Raw genomic sequence first — 15261 nt, 5'->3', positions numbered from 1 at the left:
TATCCCAATTCCATATTTTGCAGGAAAAGGGAGCCGCTTAATATGCTTAACTCTTTTGAAATATTCTCTTTTAATTTCATTTGAGAGATTCTATAGCTTCAAAAATGGGTGGTGGGGGCTCAAAGATTTCTCATTACCAGCTGCAGGCTCTCTTAACTCTGCTTTCTGCAGTCAATGGAGACACCGTGACTTGCTTGTCAAGGGTGGTGGGTGACAAAATAATTGGATTTGTGGACATTCTTGGTTTTTGAGGTGAACTGATAGGTGTGTGTGCTCGTCCCTAATATATATCTGACACTTTGAATGCACAGGTGAATGCTTGGTATGCACTCACTTGATTGTCAGTTATGTTTTGCTGGTTGCAGTTCTGGGAAGTTGAGTTCCATCAGGTTCCCAGCAAATGTCTGCCAGATAAGTGTTTTGGTGTACAGTGGAACCTCGGTTTATGAACACTTCGGTTTATGAATTTTCGGTTTACGACCCATCTGGAACGGATTAATTCACTTTCCATTACTTTCAGTGGGAAAGTTCGCTTCAGTTTATGAACACTTCAGTTTATGAACAGACTTCCGGAACCAATTACACCCATGCTTCGGGTTAAGTACGCTTCAGGTTGAGTACTCTGCCGACCCGTCTGGAACGGATTAATCCACTTTCCATTATTTTCAATGGGAAAGTTCGTTTCAGTTTATGAACGCTTCAGTTTAAGTACTCCGCGGACCGTCTGGAACAGATTAATTCACTTTCCATTACTTTCAATGGGAAAGTTCGCTTCAGTTTATGAACAGACCTCTGGAACCAATTGTGTTCATAAACCGAGGTACCACTGTATGACGAATGTGCACTCAAGGGCCACTTTGCATGTAACATTTGAGGGCAGCTCAAACATCTGAAAGCAGCTGACTTTGGAACTTCCAGTAGATCCCAAGAACCTCAGTTGTATAGTCAACTGAACTTGGTGACTGGGTTTCCTATGAGGAAGGTTTCAAAACAACTGAAATACTGGGGAATTCTGCCCTCGTGCACTGGGCATTGTGTGACAGAGTAAGATGTTTAGAAACCAAATCTACCTGCTTCCCCATTAATGGTCAGCTCCTTTCTTTCTTTTAAAGAAATCGACATTGGTGACATGTCAGCTCGGGTCACTAGCCCATCTGGGAGAATGACAGACGCAGAAATAGTAGAGCATGATAAAAACACGTACTGTGTCCGCTTTGTACCGCAAGAAATGGGGGTCCACAATGTGGATGTGAAATACAGAGGACAGCATGTGCCAGGCAGTCCGTTCCAGTTTACTGTTGGGCCGCTTGGTGAAGGAGGGGCCAATAAGGTCAGAGCTGGCGGTCCAGGACTTGAAAGAGCAGAGGCAGGCATCCCAGGTAAGACCTTCACTAAATTTCATCTGAATAGATTGGCATGGGTCTAAGGGCCTTGCAGTGAGAGGGGACGATAGCTGTAACCTTGGAACAGGGTGCTTACACCTTGTAGCACTAGAACACATTTCTAGAAGCCTGGTGACCCTGCACTACCACTTTGTGTTGCAGAGCCCCATATCACAAAGGGATTGGAGGGTCATTTGCCTGCTTCTAATTCCTGGGTGCTTGTTGTTGTTGTTAACAGCTGAGTTCAGCATCTGGACAAGGGAAGCTGGAGCTGGAGGTCTTTCCATTGCAGTAGAAGGACCAAGTAAGGCGGAAATTGCTTTTGAAGACCATAAAGACGGGTCGTGTGGTGTATCGTACACTGCCCAAGAGCCTGGTATGGATATCTTAAGTATTAGCAAGTTGAAATGAAGCAAAACACCACAAAAACAATTCCTCCTTGCTTACCAAAGTTCTTATTTCTTCCAGGTAACTACGAAGTGTCCATCAAATTCAACGATGAGCATATTCCGGAAAGCCCTTACCTGGTTCCTGTGATTGCTCCTTCCGATGATGCTCGTAGGCTCACTGTTATGAGCCTTCAGGTGAGACATAAGGAAGCATCTCCCATAGCCTACCACAAGCTGATACCATCCTTGTGCTCAAGCTCCTTAAAATTATTACTTGCTCACTAGCTACACTTCTTCAGAGGAAATCCCTTGGCAAGCATGTAGGCCTTCCACGTTAGGAAACAGCATCTGAAAAGGGGCGACTCTTTCCTAGTGCTATTCAGCTAAGGAACAACCATGGCCTCCATTCTCCCTGCACAGTGGCACTAAGCAGTCCTATAAACCTTGCTGTTAACTTTCTCACAAGGTTTGTCTATGTATGACAGCGTTCAGCAATGAAGCAATACTAAGAGGGGTAAGTTGGCTTGCATGATTGCATGCTGACAAGGCAGTTAGGCTAACATGCAACATTTCTGCTTGGCATATGCTCCCAGAATGCACATGGTTGAACAAATGAGGCTCTGGGGTGAGCACAGAGCAGTAATTCACACATGTGCAGATGTTGCAAAACCACAAGCTTGTACTTTAAATGATTCTTAAACAGCAGCCAAAGTCTGAGTGGATTCCAGACTTCTAGCGGCTTGAGTTTGTACACAATCCTGACTTTTGTGCGGTGTGCAGCAAGCAACATTTTTAAGTGACTGTCTTTAATCTAAAATAAGAAGCCTGGAAGTCTCAGATTGAGCGTCATCCAGCCCATCATGTGCAGATTTGCTGCAGCTTGAGGCAGCAGTATTAGTTAAATTGCACTGCTTTTCAGAACTATGGTTTTATAGACTGACATTTGGTGTAACTTTCTAGCCAGAGCTGAACTTAGAACAAGGAGTTACAAGGACGATAATTAGCTGCTGTGGTACTGATGTTTTTCTTGTGTTTCATTTAAAGACTCTTGACAGAATGTGTGGTGTCAGCTGACTTAAACCCTGAAGAGGGAAATAAAACTGATATTTTTTTGGGGGGGGAGGAGTAATCTTTTTACAAAAGATGTCTTTTGGCACTTTATAAAAAACTTCCTTGGTGTATTTTAGCTGGCTGTTTTGTCAGTTTCAGTTTATTTCTCTCTTGAGGATAAAACTGTTAAGTGGAAATTAAGGTAAGCTCTGCACTGAAAGCAAAAGCACAGCATTCCAGCAACCCTCCCCTGATGGAACTTCAGTTTTCCAGTGCCTGGGGGCGGGAATCACACATTCATAACACCAGGAGACTGTGGTTTTTTGTATGTGTGGTGGCCACTGCTGGGGAGCAGGTGTGCATTGGTATATGCTTTTGGTTCCACCTTTGCTGGCGTGTTAACAGAAATCTCCAAAATTTTATTTGTTGGCATGGGGTGAAACATGCTTTGCTTAAGCAGAAAGCCCCAGGCTTAATTCTAGATGCAATATGGGAATTTGCTTTTGGCAGCATGTTAATGAGTTAGCCACACAATTAGGAAGAGAGATTTCAAGGGATTTTGGGAGTATAGCAAAGCAAGTTCAGACAAGCATTTTGTTTTAAAGCTGATGCATTTGATGATTTTGGGGCTGGCATCCTACATTTGTAGCAAAATGATGACCTTGCATACTTATAGTCAGACCAGAAAAAAGTGCGTGGGTAGACAAACTTAACCAAGCCCACACTTTGGGAATGTATTTTACTGCCGTTCAGGAATATAATTAGCTCACTAAGACAAGATCACATCACTTGGTGGTATCTGGAACCCTCGGAACTAAGAAGTTAAAAATAAAAAATATTCCTAGTTTTAAGACATGAGAATACAGTACTCAATTGGGAAAAGCATAACATAGCAGGGTTAGGGGTGCTTATGTCCTTGTCAGACATATTTTTGTAAATAGTGAGACTGATAATGTTTTTCCACAACCATAACTTCTGTAATGCAATAACTTTACATTTGCAAATGCGATACAGGGCTACCATGTGTCAAATATTGGTTCTGTGTTAGACAAAATAGGCAAAGCTGCTGCTAAATTTTGGAGGCATAAAGGACTGAACTGTTACATATTCCTTGCAAGCCAAATGTCAATATGTATGTGAGGATCTTACTATTGCGTTGTTAGGAGTCTGGGTTGAAGGTTAACCAGCCAGCATCCTTCGCTATAAGGCTTAACGGGGCAAAGGGCAAGATTGACGCTAAAGTGCATAGCCCAATTGGAGCTGTAGAAGAATGCCATGTTTCTGAATTGGAGCAAGGTAAGGGTGTGTCGTAAACTCGGTACTCAAAAACTGCTTTAAATATGTAAACAGTCAAAATGGTTGTAATAATTAAACAGGAGGTGGCAATTTCAGTTCATGCCAGTATAGAAACAGCATAGAATTACAGTATTGTACAAAGGACTTTGTTCCACAAAGGAATTTTGTATTACTTCCTTGGCGGTAAAAGGAAAAAAGGAACTCCCCTGTACTGAACAAAATACTTCCGCATAACCCATTTTAAGGCTAATTGGCATGTGCATTTTACCACAACCCCAGTTGTTCGTTTGTGCAGAGAGGAAGTCCTCCTGTGAACAGAGGTGTGCATGAGGTTGCATGTGCTTAATATCTTGGTTGAATGGCTGCATATGCATCTTTCTGCATAGTAGAGAGATTGCTTCACAACTTTTAACTGAATTGTGGCCCAAGGAAAAGTTATAATCCTACATAGGGCAGGTACCTGTAGATCAGGCTTCCTCAACCTTGGCCCTCCAGATGTTTTGAGACTACAATTCCCATCATCCCTGACCTCTGGCCCTGTTAGCTAGGGATCGTGGGAGTTGTAGGCCAAAAACATCTGTAGGGCTGAGGTTGAGGAAGCCTGCTGTAGATATTTCAACTCTAGCTACCTGAAATGGCTCCTGTCTTTCCATCCTGTCCCCTATACATTTTCGTTAACTCTTTCTCCCTTCATCCTTCACTTTTGAAATACATGGTATATCTGTAGGCTGATTCTAACAGGGTCTGATGCCGGTGCCGATTTGTTTAAATTGGCCTTACATTTTTGATAGCCAATTCTAGCTACTTTTAACCATGCAGCGCTACCATTCTAGGATTCTGTTTCCCAGACAGTTTTCAGACTAGTCACTGATTAAAAGGAACAAGCTATACTCAATTGTGCTATAATTATAATATTTGCTGTAGAATAAAGAAATGCAGTTTTCTACCAGTGCAAGTGGATAACCATTTTTCAAGGGGGACTCGTCCTGCCTTGCTTGTCAGCCGTTATAATAGACCCTTGGAAAAATAACTTGCAGCACGCTGGTGGTTAAAGCAATAAGAACGGGTTTTTAAGTGACAGCTCCAACTCCTACCGTGTTTCTCATATTATAAGACATGTCTTATATTTATTTTTTCCTCAAAAACACACACTATGGCTTATTTTCAAGGGATGTCTTATTTTTTTCCTCCTCCTCCTGCCGCGTCCAGCATTGCTGCTGCGCCTATCACTATGTCTTATTTTCGGGGTATGGCTTATATTCCTTGAATGCTTAAAAATCCTGCTATGGCTTATTTTATGGGTATGTCTTAAAATATGAGAAACAGGGTATGCATGCTCTCCACATGAGGATTGCATTTCAGAGGCTTTGCTTCTCCTCAGGCATGTTTCATGTGCCACATTCCCATGGCCCAGGCATGTGAGTCATAGAAATCTGGCACAGTAGTTTTAGATGCCGTGTGCTCCGCTTTTTGACATCAAGTTCTCAACCTAAATTTATGATGATTGGCCTGTATATGTATTGCAGATAAATACGCTGTTCGGTTCATTCCACGTGAAAATGGCATTCATTCTATTGATGTGAAGTTCAACGGTAGCCATGTGGTAGGCAGTCCTTTTAAAGTTAGAGTCGGGGAACCAGGTCAAGCAGATAGCCCAGCTCTTGTCACCGCCTATGGGCCAGGCCTTGAGAGTGGCGTAACAGGTGAGAGGTTTCCTATTTCTGTGTTAGAATTCTGAAAAATAGGATGGTCTTGACCCAGAGATTTTGCCTTTGTCTCACTAGCTAGCACTCTTCTGTTGGCCACAGTTGGGCTCTACCTTTAATAGGCTCAGCCAATACGTTTCGAAATGGGTGGTGGTCTCGGTTCATTTCAGTTAAACAGGGAAAAGCTAATATGCAAGAAAATGGAGAAATGGATGCTGAACTGATTTGAACAATTCAGTTTAGCAGTTTATCACACGGTCGCATCATTCATGACCATTGGTCATGTTGGCTGGGTTGTTGGGAGTTCCACAACACAGGCTCTCCATCTCTGGGCTGTGTAGTTTCCAGTAGGTCACATGGGAGTTGTTGTGACGTGGGGTTTGTGATTTCAGCTCTCTTGACAAAACATGCTGGAGACAGTTCTCTAGTAACAGCTCTTTATTAAAGTGAACAAGACTGACTGTGAGGGCAGGAAGGCTACATTTATAGGGACAGGGGACTGGCTAGGAAGGGATACATTTTGGAGGGAACAATATCAGGCAATCACAGTGCTGCCTTTTGGAGGGAACCAATAAGACAGAGGATCCAAATACAGCAGCTTAAATGAACCAATAGTAGCTGTACCCTCTGGAACCAAAAGGCAGTTACTTTATCCTAATGCAAATACAGACAATAATAATACAGATATAAAATCCTTTGACTCAATACACAACACCCCTCCCCCCCTAGTGAGCACAGCAGACGTAATCCCTCAGGTACTGTGGGGTCCTACAACTTCTACCTGATCTCCTGACAACAGGTGTTGCAGGTTCTGGATTGGGTGTTACCTGTGGTGGAGGGGCTGCTATGGGGGTTTCGTCAGGAACAGATGGAGTCCCAGACATCTCAGGGTCCCCTACCTGTACCTCGTCATCCTGAGGACTAGCAGACCCTGGTTCATTTGCTGAAGCCCTGGTGACTGCACCTCTGGGCCATTTTCACTCTGGTCTTGCAGCTGTGCGTCATTAGCCAGGGATGAATTATCTGACTCCTCCCTGCTGAGCGCCCGGCGCCTCAGCTGATCTATATGTCTCTTCCAAACTTGCCCATTTTCCAAGGTCACATAATAGGACACAGGTCCACTAGCCCGGGTGATCACACCGGCCACCCACCGCGGACCTCGTGAATAGTTCCTCACCCAGACCAGATCTTCAGGGGCGAGATACCTTGTTGTGTCACTCTCAGCCTGGGGGGTTGCTCTTGAATTACGGTTTGGCATTTTATCTGGGTGGACATAATCCAGCACCGTTACCAGTCTTCTACCTAAGAGCAGCTCGGCTGGCGACTTGCCCGTCGCAGTACACGGCGTCGCATGCTGCAAAAATAACATTCGTGCAATGCGAGCCGACCAGTTACCCTCCATTAAGCGCGCAATGGATTCTTTGGCTGTTCGTACCATGCGCTCAGCCTGCCCATTGGAGGATGGGTGAAAGGGCGCGGATGTGACCCCTCTTATGAAGTTATCAGCCAAGAATGCCCTGAATTCTTGGGATACAAAAGCTGCCCCATTATCTGATACAATGGTCTCAGGTAACCCGTGGGTTGCAAACAGCTGCCTCAACACCTTGATTACGGCAGCTGATGCCATGCTAGGGACCATCGCCACTTCTAACCATTTGGAATATGCATCAACGATAACCAAAAAGACCTTCCCTTGGAATGGCCCAGCAAAATCTATGTGCAACCGGCTCCAGGGAGTCCTGGACTGCTCCCACCAGTGGACTGGTGCTCTGGCCACTTCTGGCCGCACCTCTTGGCATGCCTTGCATGTTCGTACCCATTGTTCTATGTTCTGGTCCATTCCAGGCCACCACACATAACATCGGGCTAGCGACTTCATCCTGACCATTCCTGGGTGTCCCATGTGAAGCGTCTCAAGAACCCTGTTTCTCAGTGGTGCTGGGATGATCACCCTATCTCCCCATAGGAGACAACCCTTATGCATGGACAATTCGTGCTGCCTTGTCGCATAAGGCCTGAATTTTTCTTCATGCGGACCACCTGGCCACCCCCTCCCCACCCAAGTGAGCACACGGGAGAGAACAGCATCTTTCCTCGTTTTCTCAGCTATATCAGTAGCTGTTACAGGAGCCCCCGGAAGTGTTTCTAGCATCATAATGTGCTCCGCCGGAGCAGGATCCTCATTGCTCCCGCCAGGAAGGGGCAATCGACTCAGCGCATCAGCGTGGCACAACTGTTTCCCCGGCACATGGGTCAAGGTGTACTGGAACCCATTCAGGAATATTGACCAACGCAACATTCTGGGGGAGAGAATTTGTGGCGTTTGTTTGTTTGGGTTGAACAACCCTAACAGTGGTTTGTGGTCCGTTTCAATGGAGAAATGGCGACCGTACAAATAATCATAGAACTTTTTGATTCCTGACACAATTGCTAGTGCCTCTTTATCAATTTGAGCATAGTTGCGCTCCGTGGGTGACAACGTACGGGAATAGAAAGAGATGGGCTTTTCCGACCCATCCGGTTCCCTATGACTCAGCACAGCCCCCAGGCCGTATTGAGAGGCATCACATGCCAGGACCAGCGGCTTCGACTCATCATAATGAGCAAGGACGCTCCTGCTACTCAGCATTTCTCGCAAGGAGTCAAAAGCCTTCTGCTGCTCCCGCCCCCATCGCCACACAGTCTTTTTCTGCAAAAGTCTATGTAATGGTTCAGCTACCGAAGCTTTCTGGGGTAAGAATGAATGATAAAAGTTAATAAGTCCCAGGAATGACTGCAACTCCGTCTTGTTCTGTGGTCGTGGTGCCTCGATGATGGCCTTAATCTTAGCATCTGTGGGGTGGATGCCTGATGCATCAATTTTAAACCCCAAGAAATCCACAGTTGGCACCCCAAAACTGCATTTTTCTTTTTTCAGTTGCAACCCCACCTCCTTGAACTTGAGCAACACTGCACGGACACGCGCAACCAGTTCCTGTGGGTCTTTTCCAGCAATCAAAACGTCATCAAAAAATGGCAAGACCCCCGGCAGACCCCTTAACAGGCGTTCCATGAGCCCTTGAAAAATCCCTGGGGCCACACAAACTCCGAACTGTAATCTGTTAACTCTGAACGCCCCTTTATGTGTGACAATAGTCTGTGCTTCCGCTGATTGTGGGGTTACTGGCAGCTGTTGGTAAGCTTGTGCCAGGTCAATTTTGGCGAACACCTTGCCCCCAGCCAGTTTAGCCAACAGATGTGATACGACTGGAATGGGGTATGAGTTTCCCCTGAGTGCCTTATTGATAGTACATTTGTAATCTGCACATATCCTGACTTCCCCATTTGCTTTAAGGGGCGTGACGATTGGAGTCTCCCACTTAGCAGAGTCCACGGGTGAGAGAACTCCCTGCTTGACCAATTTATCCAGCTCTGCCTCGATCTTGGGTTGCAGTGCAAATGGCACTCGCCTTGGTTTGAGTCGGATTGGGGCCACCCCGGGATCCAACTCGAAGTCAACTGGGGGCCCTTTATAACAACCCAGTTTTCCATTAAAGAGACCAGCAAATTCCTTGCATAATGCCTCGCTCATCTCAGGGCAGGTTTGGATTGAATTTAGCCCTGAGATACTCAGTCCCAGGGCGGGGAACCAGTCAGTGCCCAGGAGACTGGGGCGACTGCCCTTCGCAATCACCAGTTTGAGTACAGCCTGTTTGTCCCGGAACTGTACTCTCACGGCACACATTCCCATAACATGGATGCGGCCTGCTGAGTACGACTGCAAGGTTGCCGGGAAGGGCTCCAGAGGGGGCAACTTACCCCTGGGGAAGAATGTCTTCGCAGTCTGGTCCGACACGATGGTGAATGCAGATCCGGAGTCCACCTCCATGTCGCACTGCTGACCCTCAATCTTCACCTTGACGTGTGCCTTGCCTTGCGCTGGAAACTGCACGGCCCTCCCGTTGATCTCCGTTACGTAGTGGCAGTCCTTTAGAAAACGAGGTGCTGTGGGCGGTCTGCGATGCTCCAGTCTAGGTGCTCCTGTCGCTCCTGACGCCGCCGATCTACAGACCCTGGCGATGTGACCCGTCTTTCCGCACGTCCGGCACATAGCATCCCTGAAACGACAACTCTTCCGCTCATGGTTTCCGCCACAACCTGGGCAACTGCCTCGGCGATCTTTGTGCACTGTGCAGGCCTGACGCACCAACTCAACCCCACGGACTGGGCTCTGGCTCGGAGTAGCCTCTAGCTCGTCCATGGCATGCGCAACTTCTATCTGTGGCTTAGTGGCCTTGCGACTGGCATCAAGCTCCTCTCTTTCATAATTCTCCGTGGCGGTGGCCTCTTTCAAGGCTGAAGCAAGGGTAACCTCTTCTTTAGCCACGATGCGTCTTCTGGCTTTCTTGCTGCTCAGACCACCAATAAACCGATCCAGGAGAGTCTCTTCCAGATTTTGGAAGCCGCAGTGCTGAGCGAGCTTCCGGAGTTCAGCCAGAAATGTGGATACAGACTCCCCAGCATGCTGCTGCCTCTTATGGAACTCCATCCGCCGGGCCATCTTGGTCTCAGTAGGCGCCAAGTGGCTTGTTAGGCAGGCAAGAATATCTTTGAGAGATGTCTCACTCAGCTTCGCTGGAGCAAGTAATGCCTTGGCCAGCTTGAAGGTCTCGGGCCCACAGTAGCTCAGGAATGTGGCCCTTCTTTTGCTGGCATCGGTGATCCCTTGAGCCACTGCAAAGAACTCGAAGCGTTCGACGTAGTCTTCCCAGGTGTGGGGCTCTGATGGCTGGAAGGGCTCCAATACCCTTGGACTCTCCATTGTCCTAGCGGGCAGGGTCGTCTTCTCAGCTGGCCAGTGAGTCTTGTTCTCAGCTGCAATCCGGACTCTGAGGCAGGGTTGTGTTTAACCGCTCCTCAGCATTCCGGATCCCACCTTCGTCGCCAGTTGTTGTGACGTGGGGTTTGTGATTTCAGCTCTCTTGACAAAACATGCTGGAGACAGTTCTCTAGTAACAGCTCTTTATTAAAGTGAACAAGACTGACTGTGAGGGCTGGAAGGCTACATTTATAGGGACAGGGGACTGGCTAGGAAGGGATACATTTTGGAGGGAACAATATCAGGCAATCACAGTGCTGCCTTTTGGAGGGAACCAATAAGACAGAGGATCCAAATACAGCAGCTTAAATGAACCAATAGTAGCTGTACCCTCTGGAACCAAAAGGCAGTTACTTTATCCTAATGCAAATACAGACAATAATAATACAGATATAAAATCCTTTGACTCAATACACAACAGGAGTAGTGCCCGTTTATATCTTCTGAGGCCCTTGGAGGGAGAAATTAACTGAAATTCGACAAATGAGTTGTCAGTATTACCAGCAACATATCCATTCACCAGCGCTGATGCTTAACATTTTGGGCTGGGTCCCTGCTATTGATCAAGCCGTAATGGATTCCACACAGCCAAACATTACTTACTGATGGTCTGGCTGCACTTAGGACTCAGCTATACAGCTGCAAATAAAACATTTTAAGTGTGTTTTAAGTGCACTGTACAATGTGACACTAGATGGCAATGGTGAGCCTTATGGAAAATTCAATGTATTTTTAAAAACGCTTTAAAGGAAAGCATTTTCAGAAAGTTTTTATATGTGTGTAGATTCCACCTTAGAAGAAGCATTCATCAGTTCTTCTGGGTTTTGTTTTGCTTTTTGCTTGTCTTCACACACTTGCCCAGGCATCCCCAACCTTTGGCCCTCCAGATGTTTTGGACTACAATTCCTATCATTCCTGACCACTGGTCCTGTTAGCTAGGGATCATGGGAGTTGTAGGCCAAAACATCTGGAGGGCCGCAGGTTGGACGCGCCTACACTTGCCTGTGCAGCAGCATGCGAAAGTGTGAAATTTGTGATCGCAAGGCATCAAAGAAAGGGCTGCTTTTATTAGGAGGTGGAACAAGGGTTTTTTTTTTTTTGAGTATTTGCTTTTTTGATGGATTAGTGGTCGTGACTCACTTCGGGTATTTTTTGAGAGAGTGGTCTGGTTTTTTAAAATTAAAAATACACAATTTGCAATGGCAGATTGTTGCAGGGTGGGAGGCTGTATCCATGACATATACTTGGCAAACAAGATTGCCACATGAAAGTGTGAAGTGACAAACTGTTAGTCTTGAAACCCATGCTTCCTATTTCTCCTTTGCTTTCTAGGGTTACAATCGGCATTTACTATAGACACCACCAAAGCGGGCCCTGGAACCCTTGCTGTTACAATTGAGGGGCCGTCAAAGGTGAAAATGGATTGTCAAGAAGCTTCGGAGGGCTACCATGTAATGTACACACCTATGGCCCCAGGGAACTACTTAATTGGAATTAAATACGGAGGGCCCAATCACATAGCGGGCAGCCCTTTCAAAGCAAAAGTGACAGGTAAGACTCACGAGCCAGTATTACCTACCTGGTTGTGTTCTCAGCGGGAGGGTGGGTGCAGAGAGATGGACTTTCCCAAGGTGGCACAGTGACTGGCATCTACAGTAGTTGGTGGTAGCCATTGAGCTCTTGCACGTAGCAGCAGGGGTATTGCCACACTGTTTAAACTGTGCTCTGGTTATCTTGCTCTGTAGGCCAGCGGCTGGTTAGCCCAGGTGTGTCCAATGAAACATCCTCCATCATGGTGGAATCTGTGACCAGATCAACAACGGATACCTGCTATAGTGCCATTCCCAAATCTTCATCTGATGCAAGCAGAGTGATCTCCATGGGAGCAGGGCTCTCTAGAGCTTTCGTGGGCCAGAAAAACACATTTTCTGTCGACTGCAGCAAAGCTGGTAACTTCCTTTTAAAATGAATGAATGAATGAATGAATGAATGTGGGTTTCTATTACTGGTCCAGTGACCAAAGACCTGAGTTTCTTCACCTTGTAAGTGTCCACTGAATCTTTAGCGCCTCTTTCGCCCCAGAGAAAAGTATTCAATTGCCATTGGCAGTGGAATGTTGGCATCTCCCACCATTCCAGCATTCCAAAGCATTTAAGAGCATCTAAAGCAGGCTTTCCCAAACTTGGGTCTCCCGTCTGTTTTTGGACTACGACTCCCATCTTCCCTAGCTAGCAGGACAAGCAGGTCAGGGTTGATGGGATTTGTAGTGCAAAAACAGCTGGAGATGCAAGTTTGGGAAAGCCTGATCTAAAGATGAACTGCTAAGAAAAGAACTAGAATTCTTTGACTTGCACAGGAGTCAGCAAGGTTTACTTGATGAATTTTGCCCAGTGCTTTTTCTCTGCAGAAATACCTTGCCCTGCAAATAGCATTATCTTCCATGAGCAGCATGCTATTAAAAACTACTAAGCGTAATGGGTGTCTTGCACTGTTGGAGGCAGTATGCCTCTGGAGCCAAGTATGGGACTCTCACATGGGGAAAGTGCTGTGAATTCAGATTCTGCATCCCAACTTGGCGAAAACAGGGTGCTGGGTTAAAGTGAGCCTTTGGCCTGCCTGATCTAGCAAGGCTCTTAATTTTGAGTCTGATTTAGTAAAGCTAAAAAATATTTAGTAAAGCTTGATTGGAGCTGTTTGAATTTGGGGTATGGTAGTAACGCTCTTCATTCTGCTTTAGGTTCAAATATGTTGTTAGTTGGTGTCCATGGACCTACAACTCCTTGTGAAGAAGTATCTGTGAAACACCTTGGGAACCAACAGTATGGTGTAAAGTACGTCGTCAAGGAGAAGGGTGACTATATTCTAGCCGTGAAGTGGGGTGAAGAACACATTCCTGGAAGCCCCTTTCACGTTACAGTTCCCTAAGTTCGTATTGTTTCAAAACATTCAGCTCTGTTCAAGTGAAATCTGAACAATTCAATACTGTGAGCATTCCTGTGAGAAAGAGTATACCTTCATGTATACAGAACACATTTTTTTAATGCACCCCAACTTAAATTCCGCAACTTTTTAAAAGTGTTCTATTTCCCTCCTATACAAATGTAAACCAATGTACCTTTCGGATCGATATGCAATCATGTAACAAGGGCACTATCCTTTTTGTGGATTTTAGAATTTACATGTTGAACTGGAATTTGTGTTTGATAATTGGGTAGCTTAAACTACTGACTTTTGATGGACATTTTTTAGACTGGAAACTTTTTAAATTTAGCTGTAGAAAATCACTTTGGCTATTGCCAGTTAAAGTTCTTCTGTAAAGAAAATGAGGTAAAACTGGTACTTACTGTGCCTTTTTGTATACTTGATTTTTTTTTTTAAGTAACATTGAAAACTCTCAAGCGTTACCGCTAAACACTAAAACATCATAACAGAAATCTTGGCTGTTTACATTAGCAGAAAATGAAAACTGCAAGGGGTATCAAACTGTTCCTGGAAGTCTTCACCTCTTTTGCTGTGTACCGTTACAATGCTAGCTTACTTTAACCATGATTGTTGTGATTGACAGGATGCCAAATTAGCTGATATTCTGCCACAGGTGCGTTTTGCTGGGCGCTTGGTCGGTTGTGTGACACACAGTAGGTGCAACATGCAGGAACTTTGTTTCTTCCAAGAGATATCTGCTTGTTTCTGCACTCAATGTAAAATTCATGCTTGTGCAGCTCACACGTTGGCTATGCTAGAAACACGTTTATCTCCAGCACACGAGGCTCTTAGCTGAGTATATAAAAAAGTAGCTTCTGACTTGCTCATCGTATCCCTGATCAGGGTGATGTGAAAACTAGCCTAGTCAGTCAGACAGACAATATTAAGTGTACCTCTGAACGTTTCTGCTAATGGTGCGAGTTTATTGAGCCTGTTCATGCACAAAGTGTTTATTCCCTTCATTGTTTTGGGATAAGGAAATGAGCACATGGCCATTCCAGATTTCAAAAGACATTCCAGGTATGCAACTAACGGTTACTACAAAACTCCTGTGGCTTTTAGCAGATTTTTCTCTTTCTCAAAGAGCTTTAAATGTGCCTAAGGGAAGAAGAGACTTGATGGAAATTTGTTCCCTCTGTTTAGAGAAAGATTTCTACTTGGTCAGCTTTATTTTTGTAGTAGTATATCAGTGCTAAGTCTGAGCACAGCTTCTTGGAGGGGGAGCTAGAGTAACAAGACACCCTTTTTCCTTTTCTTTTTTTACTGTGCTGTGTGCCTTAATGTGAAATGCTCACTACATTGTAAACTATAAGGAAAAGCAGAATAAACTGGAATAATTGCAAGATTGTAATATTGTATCCCATAACTTATTAAAAACCATGAATGTTGGCTTCATGAAATAAAATGTGCATGTTAAAAACAAACAGGTGGGCTTCTAAGTATTTTTTTTGTTTTGCCATGACTCATGTCTAACTAACTCATGGACTAACTTGTATTGTACCTGCATCAAATGTCATTCCTAATGGTGGTTGTTTTTTTTTAATGGGAACTGAAACATGGAAATGGCATAAGCCAGGCAACAAAGTGCCTTACAGTAG

General features: G+C 45.2%; 1 protein-coding gene across 4 annotated transcripts in view; it reads left to right on the top strand.

Annotated features, from left to right (window-relative positions):
* The window catches only part of FLNB (filamin B), an 88693-nt gene extending 73606 nt beyond the window's left edge, over window positions 1-15087 (top strand). For all 4 annotated transcript variants that reach the window (XM_035106403.2, XM_035106404.2, XM_035106402.2 and 1 more), the window contains 8 exons: window positions 1113-1379; window positions 1621-1758; window positions 1851-1966; window positions 3985-4117; window positions 5644-5820; window positions 12014-12232; window positions 12427-12630; window positions 13419-15087. In XM_035106403.2, the coding sequence (XP_034962294.1) occupies window positions 1113-1379; window positions 1621-1758; window positions 1851-1966; window positions 3985-4117; window positions 5644-5820; window positions 12014-12232; window positions 12427-12630; window positions 13419-13606 (1442 nt within the window). In that variant the 3' untranslated portion in view covers window positions 13607-15087. The remainder of the gene's footprint in view (window positions 1-1112; window positions 1380-1620; window positions 1759-1850; window positions 1967-3984; window positions 4118-5643; window positions 5821-12013; window positions 12233-12426; window positions 12631-13418) is intronic.
* The last annotated feature ends 174 nt before the right edge of the window (window positions 15088-15261 follow it).

The sequence above is a fragment of the Zootoca vivipara genome, chromosome 2 (genome assembly GCF_963506605.1).
Source record: "Zootoca vivipara chromosome 2, rZooViv1.1, whole genome shotgun sequence".
NCBI classification, from domain to species: domain Eukaryota; kingdom Metazoa; phylum Chordata; class Lepidosauria; order Squamata; family Lacertidae; genus Zootoca; species Zootoca vivipara.
The sequence above is the reverse complement of the archived record's forward strand: the minus strand, read 5'-3'. Positions and strand labels throughout refer to the sequence as shown.